Source organism: Electrophorus electricus, chromosome 5, assembly GCF_013358815.1.
Source record: "Electrophorus electricus isolate fEleEle1 chromosome 5, fEleEle1.pri, whole genome shotgun sequence".
NCBI lineage: Eukaryota > Metazoa > Chordata > Actinopteri > Gymnotiformes > Gymnotidae > Electrophorus > Electrophorus electricus.
In genome coordinates, this window is record NC_049539.1 from 2,501,059 (window position 1) to 2,519,921 (window position 18,863).

Genomic DNA, 18,863 nt, shown 5'->3' on the forward strand with positions numbered 1-18,863 from the left:
GTACCTGCTGTACCTGCTGTAGTGACGGTGGTGATCAGTACCTGCTGTAGTGAAGGTGGTGATTTTTTTTGTTTTGTTTTGTTGTTGTCATCTTGGGCCTAGTTGCACCTGGCTCCTTTATGCTGATGCTCTTTACCGTTCTGACAGAGTGTTGGCAATTCCCCCGTTTGGATATCAAACATCATTGTATTGCAGTTGATCGATTGTCTCCTGTTGAACAGATCCGCTGTCCTTGTGTGGCATGAGAGAGTGGTAGAGGGATTATTGAACTGTTGCTGTGCAGCACTATGTGGAATCAAAGGGCAGTGTTGGTGTTAATAGCTTTGTGGGGAACAATAATATATCAAATTATACAGCTCCAAAAGAATGGAACATCCTCTCTGTAGTTAAACCCCACGTGTACGTAGTGCTTACAAGCATGTGTGCTTACCCAGACTGATGAACTTTATCTGTGTGAAATGGCCACTGAATTCTTATACCAGACTGCTTATAATTGTAATAACCAACATAAGTGATCATTTTAGCAGACATCGGCAAGTACTAATATGATACTGTAATTATAGTGTGTCCCATCTTGTTATTTTCTCATAAGATGCCAGTGTCTTAGGCAGTTATTCTTGGATCCCATATATTCCCGTGTCAAGGCCTCTGAGACCCAGAACAGAACTAATAATGTGTGACATTCATGTTCACTGCTGTCCCAGTCTTTGCCTTTAAAGCATACGTGCACTGGATTTTTCAGGTCCTCTTCTTTCATCTCATCTGCCTTTACACTCTCTCTTTCTCCTGTTTCCTTCAGTTTTTCTCCCTCCCTCTCTCTCTCTCCCACTCTCTCCCACTCTCTCTCTCTTCCTCCCTCCCCTCTCTCTCTCTCTCTCTCTCTCCCTCCCTCCCTCTCCCCTCAGCCTTTTTTTCTCTCCTTTTCTCTCTCCCCCTTTCCCTTTTCTGTCTTTTCCTTCCCTCTTTCTCTCCCTCCCCTCCCAACATCACGGGTTGCCTCTTGCTGTCGCGTTGCGTAACACGTCTGGATCGTCGCATCTCCCTCGGCGTTTGTTCTCCAGCTCTGCATGCTAATCCTGCCTGGCCAATCGCACCCTTTAACCCTGCCCTTCATCCGGAGGCCCTGGGCGCTCCGCGCTGCGTGGGGCTCTCAGGGGTGGGAGGTGAGATGCTGCCCCGCTGCAGGAGAGAGCTCGGGGGAGGGCCACAGCGTGACCTGCGCTTCTGTGGCATGTGAGCTTTGAAGGTTGATTTCCCCTTCCAGGCCTCTTTTGAGCTGAACACGCTGCGCAATAACGACGTTACTAAGAATGCACCATGTAATGTTATGCTGCTCTGGAGCTCACGTGCAGGACTGCGACAGAGGCCTTTGAGCCCAGCACGCCTGTGACCGCACGCCGTAAGTAATAGAGCAGGGCCTACAGAATTCGAGACACTTCCCAGGGTTGTAACTGAGCGGGAACGGAGGCATAGGAGGAGCGCTATGCCTAGTCCAGCGCGTTCGCCAACTTCCCGAGTGCAGTGATCATTACTGTCGGGCCCCTCCCCTGGCATAACTTCCCTTCTCCTGTTTGTCAAAACGGACCGACTGCTTCCCCTCACAACCCCTTCTAATCCCTAGTGCGTAACGGGCTATTAAAGTCATGGCTTGAACACGGTTTGAACTTTTGGATTGCAGGTTTGAGTCTGGCTCCTCGTCCTGCCCCAGATGTACCCGTGGGCGTTCGGAATGCCCTGCATGGCTAGTATGTGAAGTGTTGTTGAAATAAGACGCCATCGTGCCTCAGGTTAGTCATCAGTCCTCATGCTGCTATTAAATCCAACTGCTTGTTATCTCCATAGCAAACCCCATTTGGTACCGTTAAGGCACTGGTTTAATATGCTTCAGATGAGTGCTTACTTGACAGTGCAGTAAGAGGGACTGTAATATTTAAGCCAAGGAGGTAGAAATGAGGGACGTACTTGTGGACATAATGAGAACACTTGGCTATGGACAGGTGTTTGCGTCTGCTCCTGTGGCCTGACTGAATTCAATGATGTCCTCCATCTTGCATCAGCCTCGAGTGGGTCAGCAACCGACACTTTGTCTAACGTGTTATGGAACGTGTCGCGCTGAAGGGAGCGGTCATTCAGAACCAATTATATCAGCTCAGGGCCACTTGGTAGTCTGGGCTGTGTTTGGACAAAAGAGTGGTGGTGTTTTAATTATTATTTATTTACTTTATTGTGTATTATTTTTTATTTTTTAAATGTTTTTATGTATTATTTGTATTATTTATTTTTGGGGAGTTTTGCCCAATTATCTTTCCAGTGCTGGATATTGCCAAAACCCACATGTCTGTCCAATGCTGTCCTGTTGCAGGGAACTGACTGATCTGGGAGAAGAGAGGAGAATGTGTGCGTTCTCTCTCTCACACACAGTGCTAATCACTTATGTCTTGTCTTCAAGTATCTGCTAATGTGATGGCGTAGGGCAGCAGAGTGCTTTTGTAGGAGTGTGCTATCCTGAGCTGGCAGAGTGCCAGCATTGGCCAGCACTGCTGTATGACATCAGAAGAGAGGAAGTGAGCTATCTTGCCCACCTAAAGAGCTTTGCTAATTATGTTCTGAACTCCCAGCTAAGGATAATTATGGTGTCATCAGGATTCAGATTAACGTTGTTGTAATACCTGGGCAAAATGTTGGATTAGCTACAAAAATCATTTGTGTGTGTATGTGTTTTAAATAAATTTCCCTAAAGAGCAGCGCTTGGACAGCAGGAAATATTTGATGTTCTGCCCCCTCCCACTTTTACTACCACTCAGCTGCCACATGCACCCCCCTCCATCCCTCTCCATCCCTCTCTCTCTCACTTCCACCTATGTACATGCTGCTATTTATCCCATTCCCAGCCTTCCTCTAACCTTATCCATTTCTGCGCTGAATTATGCACTGAACTCTTCCATCAGCAGCCCTCCATGGAAGAGCAGGACCCCGGATTATTTTCCAGTGGGTGTTTTCCCCCCTCCATTGGCACTCAGAGGTTTATTATCTCTTCCTGTCAGGAATGTGTGGAATTTCCTGCATTTCCCTCTCCTTCCGGCTCCCGGGAGAGGCCCTGCCCATGAATGTGACATGCAGGGCTTAGGATTAGCTCTTTCTTTGACTGTGTGAACTGCAGAACCATTTCGGACGCACAACCACAGCAACAAAACAAGCCCACCTGCTGCGACTTAAATGCAGAAAAATCCCAACAAGCCCCCAAAGAACAGACAAAGCTCCAGAGAGGTAGCGGAGTCTCCGGAGAGGTAGCGGAGTCTCCGGAGAGGTAGCGGAGTCTCCAGAGTAACAGCAGTGTCACTTTGCAGCTTTGGCCCGTGAGCTGCGTATCGCCACACTGCTTTGGTTTTGTTTACCTGTTTGATTTTGTTTACCAAAACCAGAGCTGTCAATCATGTTTGAACAAGCCCGAAAGCACAGCTCACTGGGCTCTGTCACCTGTGACTCCCTTGTTGTCTCTGTCTGCACTTCACCCTTCTTGCTCTGATATCTGTTTGTTCAGCAGCACACAGCTTGAAGCTTTAATATTTAACAATGAAAAGGAATCCTTCAGATCAGACAGAGACATGGTGGCATTACTGAGCAAGATGGACCCAGTCACATTCCTGTGGCCAGTCAGAGAAAATGTTTTTAGGTGTGTGTGTGTGTGTGTGTGTGTGTGTGTGTGGGGCAGCTCCAAGTTCTCAGCCGTTCTTTTGGCCATGGTGAAAGCACTGTTTATTCTGAGAGATGGTGTCAGAGGGCTGGAGGTGTTTAGGAGGCTCTAGCTATGGTGGACCATTTATGGTGAAATCAGTTAAACACTTGCACACACGCACAATACTTGCATATACCTATGAAACACTTGTGCATAAATATGAAACATTTTCACATAAATAATCTACTTACATTTGCGTATGATAACTTGCACTCATACCATTAGGCTACATGTTAACTTCTCAGTATGCTCCAATCGGCGGACATGTTTGTGAGAAAATATTCAGAATGCATATCTCACCATCATTTATTAGAAGACACTCCAGATATCAGTGACATTTTGTTCTAAATATTTGCTAAGATAATACAGAACATAATCTTGTTATTTCTAATATTAGCTATGTCCGATCATTAATCTGCAATCTTAAATTAATTTTCAAATTTCCATAACTGACCAGGAGTTCTTATACCATAAGGACATATAGCACATTTACAATTAAACCGCTCAGTCCGCTCTACGACTTATTTTCATGAGCATGCTGTACACATGTTAAATATCTGCCTTCCTGTTACAATGAAATGACTGCCAGGCACACTGAAAATTGCTTTACACACACGCTGCTACACACATGCACACAATCCTAGTTAAACTCTCTGTTTATGTACCAGTGAATGAATGTGCATGTGTGTGTGTGTGGGTGTATGCAGTGTTTGATATTTATGCACAAGTGTTTCATAGATATGTGCAAGTAGTGTCCATGTGTGCAAGTCTTTCACTGATTTCACCCTAAACGGTCCTCCATATTTAGCTATGGTTTGTTGACACCTCCTTTCAGATCCCCCACCTTACTCTCCCTCTGTCCCTTCCTCCTACCGGCTCTCTCGCTCTCTCTCTCCCCTTCCCTTCTTCTCTCACTCCCCCTGGCCACTTCCATGTTCTTGGTGGAAAATAATGAGGCCACTTAAAAATGGGGGAGTCAAAGTGCACGACTGCACAGAGTCGGACTCATTTTGGGTGACAGGCAGATGGCTGTCAGTCAACTGAATGGTGTGTAGAGGAAAGGGGACATCTTTCACTTTAGATGCTTTGCCACTGTTCTCTGTGGTAGATTTTAAATAATGAGCAATGCTTTCTAGGCCTGGGAAATGCATGCTTTCATTCCCAAAGCAGTTCTTGGATACCATTAATTAAAATTTAGTTGATGCTTTACCCAAAGTGACTTTTGTAATTATAACTGAATACAACTTGAGGGTCTTGCTCAGGGAGCCAACACTACCAACTTGGCAGTGGTGGGGCTTAAACAGGCAACCTTCTGATTACTAGTCCAGTACCTTCACTACTGAGCCACCTCTGCCTCCAGAACCTCCTCAGACGCTCACCCAGGTAACGCCCTGGGCGTCAGCGCAGCCAGGGCCACAGGGAGTGGGAGAGAAGCAGCAGACATCCAAAGCCCCTTTGAGAAACATGGAGCCTCCTGCAGACTTTTGATGCTGCAAGTTTGTCTTCACATTCTCAACTGAGCATCAGATTTAAGAGCAGAAGGCTCAGGAAACACACAGTCGCACTTCTTTTTCACATTCAGGTGAACTTGTTAGTGATGATTTCCTTTAAGCGTCTCTTCACATACAGCCGCAACTGTTATCTTGATAATTTGGCTGTCTGGAGTCTAAATGTAATACTGAATACAAGCTGCTTAAAAAACACACCTTTTAAAAAAATAGTTTATCATGTCCAATAACCCCTAGGTGATTTTATTTCCACAGGCTCCATGGAATTGTCTTTTGAAAAGGATTACCTGTTGAGATAGTTGGCCAGCTTGATTAGTTTTTGGCGTTCGGCTCGTCACCCCTGGCAGGCTGTTTGAACTGGATGATCAGTTCATTCTTTACGCTACAGAAATGTATTAAATCATTACGCCAATGCGACAGTCTTAAACAGGATCACTAGAGGGAGGTCACAGCCCTTAATGATTAAAGATGTTCACAGAAAAAAATGCTGGAATAAAGGCTTAGATACTCATAACTGACTGACTGACTGACTGACTGACTGAGAGGAAAAAATGTATTAGGATAAAAAAAAAAAAAAAATGGCCCCACCTAACTTTGACCACCTCTTCAACCCTGGGTCCTCTCTGGCTGGGTTAGTGGACCGCTGCTCCTCATTCTGGATGTAAAATGGCGATAGGGAAGCCTGTAATAACACGCTCAGAAAAGTACTGAATAAACTTAGTTGTGTGACAGGTACCGCAAACATGCTTGGGTGTAGCAGGGTGTAGCAGGATGGAGGAAGGTGGATCATTAGATGATGGCAAAAATTGTCCTTTTTCCATCGTATTTGACTGTGGCAGCAGGACGTTCACTTCTAGATAGAAGGAGCAGGACAGGATGCATGCTGGGACTGCTTGAGACCTCTACTCAAACTTGGTGACAAATGCTATTTGAAATGAAAATTTTGACCTGTATTGAGAAGGGAAATCATGTCACATGATGCAGCTTAATGATAAAGGCCAATACTGACGTTTTGGAAAATGTCCTCATTCCGCACTAACCCCATCAGAGCATGTTTGAATGGTGCTGAGTTAAATCTGCCCAGTTGGCAGATATTGGATCGGACCATCTGTTTAGAAGAAGCGCACTAAGGATGACAGGCAGACGTCTGTGTATGCAGACGTGGAGCTGTCTCCACAATCCTCCTGCCATTTTTAAACACTGTCACATTATAGCTTTCACATTTTTGACTGCTATCATTTGGCTATCATTTTTATTGTTATTTTACTTTTATTATTATTCATTCCAAACATGTTGTAATGTAGAAGTTTGTATGTGGTCTCATCACTGTCCACCTTTTTTCTGTGAGTGTGCTTCTGAACAGCATCCATTTTAAATGCTCATTTAGGGTGTTGCTTTTTTGCTTCTGTGTGAGTTGCGTAACTCCTGCACTCTGACCCCAATGACGCGTATGGAGGCCAGTTTGTGCGGCTCTGCAGGAGTCGGGACAGAGGTGACGAAGTTACCATGGGAGCGTGTTCTGTGTATGCTAATGCGGGCAATGATGTTTGCTTCCAATGTTTTGAAGAGTGTGCTTTGCAGCCAGGCGTTATGCTGACGAGGGTGCGGTTGTGTGTGTGTGTGTGTGCGTGTGTGTGTGTGTGTGTGTGTGTGTGTGTTCTCTTCACCCCAGTCTCACAGTCGAACAGCAGCTTAAAGAAACACAGGAGCCGGAGCATCTTCACCCACATCTTCTGCTGCTTTCGCAACTACAATGTGGAGCCACCAAGCTCCATCAACAAGCCCTGCAGCCTGCCTCCTCCCACGGAGAATGGCCCCACCCCTAAGGTAAGCCCCACCCCCTCTCCCTCCCCGCCACCGCCCCCTAAGTAGTGCACATACCGTCTGCAGCACAGGCTGAGGAGAAATGACGCGCGTCCTGCGTTTAGTGAAGTCCTGCTCGGGGGGTTACGGGCTGTCTGTCTGTCTCGTCTTGCTCCCACTCTCGCTGTGCTCTTGCTGTGCTGATGGTGAGCTGTTGCTGCCGCGCGGTGTGTGTGTGTGTGTGCGTGTGTGTGTGTGTGTGTGTGTGTGTCCTCCATAAAGTTATCCAGCTGCTGTGAACACAGTGAACTCACTGTGCTGTTTACGTGCAGATAAACACTCGTGCACAATCTCGTCTCTGCTCCTCTCATTCATGCATGCAGTTCTCGCTCCCACAGACAATCCACTACTTTAAAGAAGGCAAAGCGGGCACTTCTGTCCCTACACCATGTGGCTCTTGTTTGTGTCTACAGTGATGAATGACCTTCTCCGTCTCTCTCTTTCAGTGTGTATCCTTCTCTTTTTCTCCTTCTGTCTTTCTCTCTCTCTCTCTCTCTCTCTCTACCTCCTCCTCCATATCTATGTATACACACACACACACACACACACACACACACACACACACACACACACACACACACACACACACACACACACTCGCGCGCACACACACACCCCTGCCAAAAGTTTGTTTGGCGTGCAGTGGACCCTCTGCCAATGGAAATGCACTAAGGCATGCTGTTCCAAAAAGGTGTGTCGGTGTGTGTGTGTGTGTGTGTGTGTGTGTGAGTGAGTTGCTGAGGCAGATACAGATAGTTGTATGTGGGCCACAGCCAGATCGCCTTACCACACCTGTGTACTCACAGATGACTCGCGATCCTCAGTAGAATGTCTCACCGTTTTCCCACCTTCTCTTCAGAAGGAGCGTCCGTATTCAGGCAGCCTCGATGAACTTTGAAACGGGCAGGGTGGAGCTGCTATGACAACCTGAGTGTGTAGTTAGATGTGTTTCCAGTAGCTCTAAGATTCAGCAGCTGGTGATGTTTGGTTAGCTTCTTCTCATGAATGCCAGTATATTTGTTGCACCTAGTTTATGTTTGCTCTCTCTCTCTCTGTCTGTCTGTCTTTCTGTGTGTGTGTGTGTGTGTGTGTGTGTGTCTGTGTCTGTGTCTGTGTGTCTGTGTCTGTGTCTGTGTGTCTGTGTCTGTGTCTCTGTGTCTGTGTGTCTGTGTGTGTGTGTGTGTGTCTGTGTGTCTGTGTGTGAGTGTGTGTGTGTGTGTGTGCGTCTCTCTCTCTCTGTCTGATTTTGTTTCACAGTGTGATCAGGTCGAGGTCAGCCCTATTCCCAGTGTATGTATTCCTCTCTGCCTGCTTGTGCTAGTGTCCCCTTTGTTTGGCCTGCACTACACACACTCCAGTCACCTCTGACCTTTCTTTCAGCGAAGAAGGAGGAACCTTTTCAGAATTAGCCCCTTCTGTTCCCACAACAAAAGTTTGTTTTAATCTGTTCTTTTGAGTTACCCTGCGCACCTCATGAGTGTGCCAGGCTTAACCTAACACAACAGCGACTGGCCCATTTCCTTCATGTTGGGATTGTAGTGACTTGTTTACCGTGGTGAAGTTTCTTCACTGATAACTTGGCCCCTGTTTGTTTTTTTATTTTTTTTCCCTGTCTCTTCCAAATGCATTGTAGGATTAGATATCATTTGCTCACTCTGTTCTTTAGCCTCTGCATTCTTCAGCCAATTCGACATGAAACCTAATTGCTTTTCCTCTGTTTAGCCCCTTTCTCTGGAAATTGAATATAATTGAATTCACAGAACCTTTTGAAGCAAACTGCATTACAGTTTGGAACTGGCAGTGGTAAATTGGTAGCTTTCCATCAGAGACTTGATGAAATTTGATAATAGTGGATATTGCAGATTTATATCAGTGGATATTTCAGACTGCATATTGCCTTTATTGAGTCAGTAATCATTTAACGTGTAGAAATGAGTTTCAAAATGACCTGCTGATTTGATCTTCTCTAACTCTCATTAGTGTTTTTTGTTGACTTAATAATTCCAAAAGGAGCTTCTTGCACTCCTTAAGCTCACCAGGTCCACCCAGTGGGCTCTCAGACAGGTCCCAGTTGCACGTCTGTCTACAGCAGACAAGACCAAACCCTAAAAACTCATCACCTGTGCCAGGCTGAATTTGAGAATTATCGCAGACTTGTCCGGGTTTAGACTGCTAGTTTGCGTGGGTGTAGGGAGAGAGTGTTCGATGCAAAGCGCCCTTAAATGCATTCCAGTTATTTTTATTTCTCTGAGTTTATTTGTCTGTGATCAGAAGGGATGCAAACAGGTTAATTAATATTTTTCTAAATCAATTGATATGTTAAATATTTAAGATTTTAATCAAATTTGTTATGCCTATTCTGCTGATTCTGCAGAACATATTTTTTTCTGTATTTCTCAAATTTCATTTAATTTTATCTTCAAATAATTACATTTTTTGTTAAATACTAAAAATGACCACACTATGATGAATATGTTTCGATTCTCTGAAATGATGCTCCTCCCTGAATTTTAGTGCATGCCTTTTCAGCAGTCTGTTGTCAAGGCCAGTTTTTCTTTTAATTGCATGGTTTTCTGTTTGCAATGCATGAAGAGGAATGCAGAAATCAATTTGCTCATGCTGCCCTCTCAGCTGAAGAAAGTAAAACTCAATTTCATGTGCTAAGTTAGAAATGCCAATAAATACGTTGAAGCGCTAATAATGCTAATATAACAGAAGGGTTTGCCGTATAGTGTATATAAGGCTTATAACTGTTGCTCAAAAAATGGTAAAATGGTGCAGCATATAACTGGTACGCTGCTAGTGTTTCACGACCCCCGTGTTTGTATGTATGCCCGAAGGACGGCTGCGAGAGCCGCACATTTGGGCGAGGGCTGAAATGCTTGTGCTTTTTCCAGGTGCTCCAGAAAACGTCAAGGTCGGGCTGATTGGCCCACCAAGGACCGCGTTTGTTTGGGTCTTCGCGTGATCCATGTTCGCCACATCACTTCTGTGCGGATTAGCACGGACAAGCTCTGTTACCGTTTTTCTCATTCGCTTCGTACATTTTCTCTGAATCGAAATTTCTCTGATTGGAAATTCTCAGATCTACTCATTCAACCTCGACATCATCTAGTCTCTCATGCACATCATAAAAGCTGTTTCTCATTCTTTTGAACAAGTGCTTTGGCACATTCATGCCAATGATTATTTATAATTGTTTACCATTTCTCACATTATCAATTGAATTGTATTTGATCTCTACTGAATGGTCTTGCTCACATAACATCAAGGCATTGGTAATTCAAAAGGGTTGAACCAATTGTCATAATCTGTCAAGCATCTTGTGCACATTTCTGTGTTCTTTTTGGTAAATGTCTCCTGAACTGATGAATTGCTCTCAGGTGAACTTTGACTCAGTAAAAGCATAATTGTGAATCCTGTCCAGTCTCTTACCATCATGTACAGTTAGATGTTATTGTACTGTTGAAATGGATTTATGCCACACAGAGAAAGTGCAGTCGTTTTACATGTTCAATCATTGTCATCAACATCTCAACCATCAGAAAATATTCCCAGAGTGCACTGGTATAGTCTTCTTCGCAAACAATGACACAAGGACTTCTTCTGAGGCCAATGAAACGCTCCCTGACATAAATATTTACTTCTGAGACATAAACTAAGGATTTGGAGCAAGTTATGGGCTTTTGCCAGTAATCCATTGTGTGGTGCTGTTTGTAGGAATTGTGTTGACTAATACACTTATTGTTTTGCAAATGTTAATGATGATTTGAGAAATGCACCAACATGACTGAGAAAAACTGTAACGCTCTAAGCCAAATGCAGTCAGGTGGCGTGCCATGGAGCATCATCCCAGGAAGAGTGCTTCCACGTGTCCGTCTCAAACATCTATTGCTGGAAACAGTGAAGGGTAAAGGTGTGAGGTCATGTAGGAGTCTTGCGGTGTCTCGTTAGCGCAGAGACATCCCCAGTTCCCTTCTCATCCTCTTTTCTTACTCCAAACAGGATAACGATCCTGTAGATATAGGCAGACCTGCATTTGCACATCACTATCAGACACACACCTGGTAAGGCTCTTGGAAAGAAGTGTGTGTGTGGGGGGGGGGGGGGTGGATGGTGTGTGGGTGTTAGTGTTTGTGTGTGTGTGTGTGTGTGTGTGTGTGCGCGTGTGCGCACCACCTCAGGTGAGACCATCTGGCCTGTGTGTCAGCTATTTTCAGGCCAGCTAAAGGAAACACATTAGAACTAGTTTTTCTCTCTCTCTCTCTCTCTCTCTTTCTCTCTCTCACACTCTCTCTGTCATTCTCTCGCTCTCTTCCTTTCACACTCTCTCTCTCGCTCTACTCTGTTTTTCTCTTTCTGATGCTGCCTCTCCCTGTTAACTCTACCTCCACATTGTGCTTACTCAGAATGACTTGGCAATGCAACTGAATTTAGGGGAAGACCAGAGTGCTTTTGCAGTCCTCTGAGCTATAGAGGCACGTGTGCCCCCAAACTCCAGGAAGTCCTCCTGCCCTTAACACAAGCCAGAGAAAAATAGTCTACCAGCAGGGTGACTCAGTGCTGTGACTACAGCGAAGCCCATAAACCTGTCAGAGATTAACCAGTAATAGTCTCTCAGTCTGAGCAGCGTTTGGAGCTCTTGGCTATAATCCTGATTCCTCCTCTCAGTCACATGACGAGTTGTCTTCTCTCTTTGCTTTTCACTGCTCCATCATCTGGGTGCACTCTTTACTCCAGTCTCCCACCAAATATCTCCTTCCTGAGGTCAGCATCAGTGACTGTGGGAAGAACTGCGTGGTGATCGACCTCGATGAAACTCTGGTTCACAGCTCCTTCAAGGTATGTGAACCATCTCCACTCCTCTGCATGTGTCTGTAAGCATACAATTGGACTGTATTCCACTGCTGATCCAGAAGTTAAAGTGCAATCAGACTTTAGAAGGGAACACGGCGTGGTTTTGACTTGATTCTGAACCTTAGGGTGCTGATGAGTCATCTTAGATTACATCTGATGTGGATTACAGTCTTTACTGCAAAGCTAAGAGCTCTGTGCTGAGCTGGCGCGACGTGCATTTCACAATCCTCTCATAATCCATTGAATACTCCAAGACTCTATAGCAGAAGACAATGGCAAGACTCAGAGCTCACCCTGAGATTACAAGTCACATCTGAACAAAATCCCATGCTGGGATTAAGCACCAGTGTGGTTCTTCAACAGGCTTCTCCAGGGAGCCTTCAGGGGCCACACACACACACACACTCACACACACACATACAAACAAACACAAACTCTCTGGGTTGATTGACTCCCACACACACGCAGACAAGTACAGACACACATTCATATATTTATAGACACAGACAAATACACTCACAGCTACACAAATATTGGCAGACAGACAAGAACACATATTTACAGACTCACGGAGACACAGATTTACTGACACAAAGGCAAACACACACACACACGTATATCTAACATTTGCATCTGGAGCAGTTATGCTGTTTGACATCTCCACTCAGTAAAGGAGAGGGAGACAGAACACAAAAAGTCATTGGTTTTCCAAAAACAGCTGTGGGTCCCTTAAAACGTCTGTCTGGCAACTTGTCTTGTTGCTCGGAAAACGGAGCTGGTGGCTACAAAAGAGAGACTTGGGCAGCGAGAGAGTGGTGGGAGAACCCGGGAAATGCGAGAAGCAAAGCTGGCTGGCTTTGCGTGTGCACACAGCCTCTGCTCTCTCTCCCTCTCGCACGCACGCTCGCACGCACGCTCGCACGCACGCACGCACGCACGCACCCCCTCTGCCACCCACTCACATACTACATAAAAAAAACAAAAAAAACCATTCCTGCAACTGTGCACAAGGGCGTGTCTCTTTTGGAAACTGTGGGTGTGTTGTAAAGGCAAAGTTCTTGGCCATCTCTCCACAGAGCAACGGGCGCTTTCTTGTTTTACTGAAATGCAGAAGCACTTGTTCTTCTATTGCTAATTAATCACCTCCTGAATGCCACATTTTATGTTGATTTTATGCCTGTTTGCTTGAAGGTCAGCATGAAGCCTTATGGCTGAGAGAAAGATGGACAGAAGCACACACACACACACACACACACACACACACACACACACAGACAGAGAGATTAAAAGATCAATACAGAGAAGAGGTGGAGAAGGGCAGAGAAAACACTGAAGTGTCTGCTCATTTAGTGCATTTGTGGAAAGGTCAGCATCATTCCTCTAAATACAATGGAGCCCAGCGAAGCCCATGTGTCTGAGTAAGAGGGAAGAGGTTTAGTCACTGCTCTTCTGTTCAGCTATGTGATAAAGCATTGAAAGTAATGAAATGACAAATTTAAACCATGGCATTTCATTTTAATGGGGATGTTTTTCCTTTGCTTTGGGGTGGTGGTGGTGCAGTATAGTCCAATTTATTGATGGACCTGTTTAAAAAAAAAACAAAAGAAACATGGAGACATGGATTTTTGGGACCTGGTGTCCTCACCACCGAAACCAAAACATCGTAAACAACAAAAAACACCACCAGTGGTGAGTGTCTCATTCTCGCGATGTCTAGAAGGCAAGAGCACCACCTGTCCTCAGCGTCACCTGCTCACTGCACAGACCTCCGGCTCCCCCTGCTGGCCATTCTGAGCGAGCAGACCTGGCTCAGATCAGCCCTGCCTTATTCCAGCCTCTGTGAGGACATCAGAAATAGGGAGCCGTCAGCAGACAATTAAATATGAATGAATCAAGCCTTGCTGTGCTGTTAATATTGATCTGGCTGCTGTGTTATTGAGAGAAAGTCCCGAGCCTCAGTGCTCATGGGTTCCCAGGCTGTTGTGTTTCAGTTTGGGGTCTGACAGCTCTTCTTACACACTGGCCAGATAATAAAGCCTGTCTGAAAAACGTGGGGTTGAGGGAGATTAACGAACTGCACTAATTCCCTATCGCCAGTTCCCAGCTCAGAATGGCATAATCCATTATTTATTAACAAGCTTCTGAAAGGCACTAAAAGAACTCAGAATTCCCTCTGCCTCTTCAACTGTGTCTCTTTCTTCTTATATCTCTCTGTGTCAGTCCCTCCCTCACGCACTCTCCTTATTTCCATGGCATTCCAGTACTGCCCGAGTCCTTTTATCCGGAGCATCTGTGAGTCTCCCCTGTGTCTCGGTCTCTCTCCAGCTTTAAAGACTTCTCTAAACTCCCTCCCCAAAATGAATCTCCAGTCACCAGCTCTGTGCAGTTCTCTCACACACACACACACACACACACACACCGTACAACCCCCCCCTCCCCAACACACACACAAACACACACACCCACACGGATGCACTCCATCTACATACTCTCTCACACTTGCTTCGCACCTCATCTCTAAATCACTGGCTACAGGTAGTGTTTGGCATTTCTTTCGAGCTCAGGCCATGGAGACATTAAGCATCTTTTCAGTGAGAATGTCAGAATCAGACTGCTGCTCTTAACACTGCTGTTCTACGGCATCCCTCTGAGACGCGTTCAGGGATCAGTGCTGCTTAGCTGATCTAACCTCTGCCTCTGTGTTCTGTTTCTGTAGCCCATCAGCAATGCAGATTTCATAGTTCCCGTGGAGATTGATGGAACCATTCATCAGGTAATGTGCAAATGAGTTTTGATTCTCAGCACAAAGCCAGACAGTTGGAATACAGTGCTATGTAGCATTACTGGCTAGTGTGCACAAACATCGGCATGTCACTGGACAACAAATAAATGCCATTTGGATTTCACTTAATTTGATTCACACAGTGTAGTCAGAATATACAGTATTCTTAAAAAAGTCACAAAATAAAAAATACTTCTTTCCAGTTTTCCATGAGCACATTTTGTAATAGAATAACTTATTAAACGCAGTTCTAATTTTGAACCTACTGCCAAACATATTCAGGACTAAAACTGCTGGAGATTCAGGATGAAACCTGAATGGCAGGCTGTTGTTGTTGTTCTGGTTTTTAATGTCATTGCTTTTTTGGTTCACTTTATATGTAACAGAGAGGAGGCTGATGAGTGGACCCAGTAGATGCAACTTAATGTACTCAGAGAGCGTGTGTGTGTATGTGTGTGTGTGTGTGTGTGTATGGGGGTGTGTGTGTATGGGTGTGTGTGTGTGTGTGTGTATGGGGGTGTGTGTGTGTGTGTGCACTTGTGTATGGGTGTGTGTGGGTATTTGGGTGTAGGTGTGTGTGTGCACTTGTGTGTGTGTGTTTATGGGTATGGGTGTGTGTGTGTGTGTGTGTATGTGTGTGCGGGTGTGTGGGTATTTGGGTGTGGGTGTGTGTGTGTATGGGTGTGTGTGTATGGGTGTGTGTGTGCGTACGCGGGCATGCGTGTGTGTGTTTTTGGGTGTGGATGTGTAGGTAGACACAGTTCAGAGATATAGAGACACAGTTCATGAATATTTATTTTATTTTTACCCCTGTAGTTGTAATACTGACATGGCTGTTACCTGGTTCAAGTAATCCAGGATAGGCTCTGTGTATCAGGATTGGCCTGTTCTTGATTACTTGTACTGGGTTGCAGTGACTAAATCTTCCATGCGAGAATGAAAACACTCAACGCAGAGTTTGGTGGGTGTAGTATCTGCTTCGTCTGCCCAGACTGTCTGAGTAGGTCTGTGATGTGTGCTCCACTGTCAGGTGTATGTGCTAAAGAGACCCCACGTGGATGAGTTCCTGCAGAAGATGGGAGAACTGTTCGAATGTGTGCTCTTCACTGCCAGCTTGGCGAAGGTTAGCCCTGCACTCGCACACCTCAAAGAGCCTGACGCAAAGCCCCAGCTGATAACACTCTTTGGGCCCAAACTGACTGCTGATTGGCTTCTCTGTGTGCTCGTTTCAGTATGCCGACCCAGTGGCAGACCTGCTTGACCGCTGGGGAGTGTTCCGGGCCCGCCTCTTCAGGGAATCCTGCGTGTTCCACAGGGGGAACTACGTGAAAGACCTCAGCCGCCTCGGACGACAGCTCAGCAAAGTCATCATAGTGGACAACTCGCCGGCGTCGTACATCTTCCACCCGGAGAACGCTGTAAGCTCCCCCGCATCCTGCGGCAGCCTCCTGGATCTACTGGATTTGTTTGCCATTAGTGTTAGAATGAGTGCTGGTCCAGAGAGTCCAAGACCGTAGCAGCGCTCTTCAGTGTTAGCGGATCCAAGTCCCCAGACACCTTCACCTCTTGCTCACATAAAATCGCAGGAGAACTGTCCACCTCGCTGTTGTGAGCCAAGCAAGTGGATCTGAGCCGTGTGTCTAGCTGGCGACCCTTCTTTGGTTCAGGGCAGAGATGTGCTGTGACAGGAAACGCTCCTCATCGTCTTTTTAATTTTTTTTACCCGGCATGTCTGACAGAGGACGATCCAACAGCAGGTGTGGAGCTGGGAGTTGAGTGGATTCAAACGCTTGGCATTCTCTGAGCCAGATGGTGTCTTTTCTAAAGGTGTTATCAGACTCAGGAAGCACCAGGACGTTCCCTGGTTGAACGTATGCAGGTCGGCTGAAGAAACAGGCAAGCCTGCTTTAGCCTACAGAGCAGACCGTGTTTACATCGGCCCTTTTTATCATTGTATTGCCAGAGCACCTGCGGAATATTGTCACCTTTCGCATTAAAGATTTTCAGTAACTATATTTGATGCAAGCAGAGAAAGATAGACGTTAGAGGCATTAATATTCATCAATAGCCACAGACAGAATCCGACTGGAACATTCCAGTGCTGTGTTAAATATTCCGCATTAAGTATTCAGCTAGGATGTTACATGCTCAGTATGTTTATGGTCTTTTCCCGCTTTTATTGCAAGTTTCTGCACATTTGTATGCAGAAGTCAGTTTGTGCACAGCGTAATTCACGGCTCAAGAAAACTCCTTTTGTTTGATTTCCGAGTGTCTTTGATGAGCGTATCACATCAGTATTCTCCACAATACAAACCAACTCATATTTCAGAATAAGAGATTCGGTCCAGTTGTAGAGTGCCTGTAAACAAGAACCAGTGGCGTCACACTCTGGAATAGTAACAATTTCATAGTAACAATTACATAATAATAGCATAGTAACAGTTTCATAGTAACAATTACTTAATAACAGCATAGTAACAATTTCATAGTAACAATTACATAATAACAGCATAGTAACAATTTCATTCATTTGTTCATTCATTTATTTATACCAAATGTTTGATTTCCACTTATTCTTATTTTATGTAAAAAGGTATTACATTTTTTACTGCATTATTGTTTTGCTTATTATTTGTATAGTATTGTTATTATTTATTATTGTTGTTATTTTTATTATTCTTAAATGTGGCACTGCTGTTTTGGTGGTGAACGTTGTCTGTTCCAACTTGCTGGCAAACCTGTTCAAACCGAAATATCGTAACGTGTGTTATATATTGTGAAAATGCTGTAATGTGTCATGACCATGTTGTGATATGGTTTGGCATATTTCGCATGCCGGTCCTAATACCTCTTCCTGTGTTCAGGTCCCGGTGCAGTCGTGGTTCGACGACATGGCCGACACAGAACTGCTGAATCTGCTTCCTCTGTTTGAGGGTCTGAGCAGAGAGGAGGATGTTTACAATGTGCTACAGAGCCTGAGGGCTAGGTAGCACGATGACCTGCCCTGGACTGTACTGCACACGCGCGCACACACACACACACACACACACATTCTCTCTCTCTCTCCCTCTCTCTCTCTCTCTCCACCAAGACACTGTTCAGCTGTGGCCTGCTGATGGTCTTGCTCTGTTGAGGTCAGAACTCTCGTCCACGTTACTGGACTCTGTGGACAGAACCTCCTCTTGCAGTTTGACATTTTTGGACCACAATGCCAATAGCAGTCACCGGCATGAGAAATAAAAACTACATTTCTACATTTTTTGTGGAGCAAGTGAATAGAATAAACACAAATTAATTTTTGTAACGGAGACATAAGAGTTTACTATTCTAAAGCTCTATATATTTACCAGAAAAAAGACAAAAAATGAAAAACAAGCTTTTTTTTTTTTTCTTTCTTTCCCTAGAGGGTGGTAATGTGGGGTGATGTGAGTATGGCCAGTCAGACACTTTGGTTCATTCTATGCACACGTTTTTTTTGGGTTTTTTTGATCACCAGTCGTTCCGACAACTGTGATTTTTCTCTCACCAAATAAAGTGCCTTCTGACTGCTGTTTTTATGAGGATATAAATAACTTTTTAATAAGCTGCGTATTTCCAGTGAGCTCGAAACCTTTAAACTAAACCTGAGCGGAAAGCCTTTTATTTTCCAGCTGTTTATTTATGATGAGGACTTTTAACTTGTCTTTATTGCTCCGGGTTTCCTGTCGGAGAGAGACTGATGCCATTCTAGTCTTTTTCTGCTGGAGCTTTTGCCTTTAAAAGAATAGAATACATGCATTGTGTTGATGGAGGGGGGATTATCATTCGCATCTGTTGCCTAATTTATAGTTTGATTAAATGATTTGTAACGTGAGACTGGTTACTGTTAATCAACACTCCAATACAGTGCAAGTCAATATGAGTATTTAACTTTATCAGAATAAAAGTTGCAATCGGTATCTCAAATGGCTCCACGGATGTTGTCTTGGGACCCTTTACATGCGCGCGGCTCGATCATCAAGCCCAGGACAGCGACCCACGAACAGTGAGAACACGTCCAGTACAGACACCAGTGTGCTCCATTCTCCTGTGCTCTCAGTAGCTGAATTCAGACCTCTAGTTGTTTCTGCAACTCCAG

General features: G+C 45.0%; 1 protein-coding gene across 3 annotated transcripts in view; it reads left to right on the top strand.

The window, feature by feature from the left end:
• ctdspla (CTD (carboxy-terminal domain, RNA polymerase II, polypeptide A) small phosphatase-like a) overlaps window positions 1-18,691 on the top strand; it is a 27,089-nt gene extending 8,398 nt beyond the window's left edge. For 2 of the 3 annotated variants that reach the window (XM_027016213.2, XM_027016216.2), the window contains 7 exons: window positions 6,917-7,071; window positions 8,365-8,397; window positions 11,848-11,949; window positions 14,681-14,737; window positions 15,777-15,869; window positions 15,979-16,164; window positions 17,611-18,691. In XM_027016213.2, the coding sequence (XP_026872014.1) occupies window positions 6,917-7,071; window positions 8,365-8,397; window positions 11,848-11,949; window positions 14,681-14,737; window positions 15,777-15,869; window positions 15,979-16,164; window positions 17,611-17,736 (752 nt within the window). In that variant the 3' untranslated portion in view covers window positions 17,737-18,691. The remainder of the gene's footprint in view (window positions 1-6,916; window positions 7,072-8,364; window positions 8,398-11,847; window positions 11,950-14,680; window positions 14,738-15,776; window positions 15,870-15,978; window positions 16,165-17,610) is intronic. The other variant, XM_027016215.2, reaches the window with a different exon arrangement.
• The last annotated feature ends 172 nt before the right edge of the window (window positions 18,692-18,863 follow it).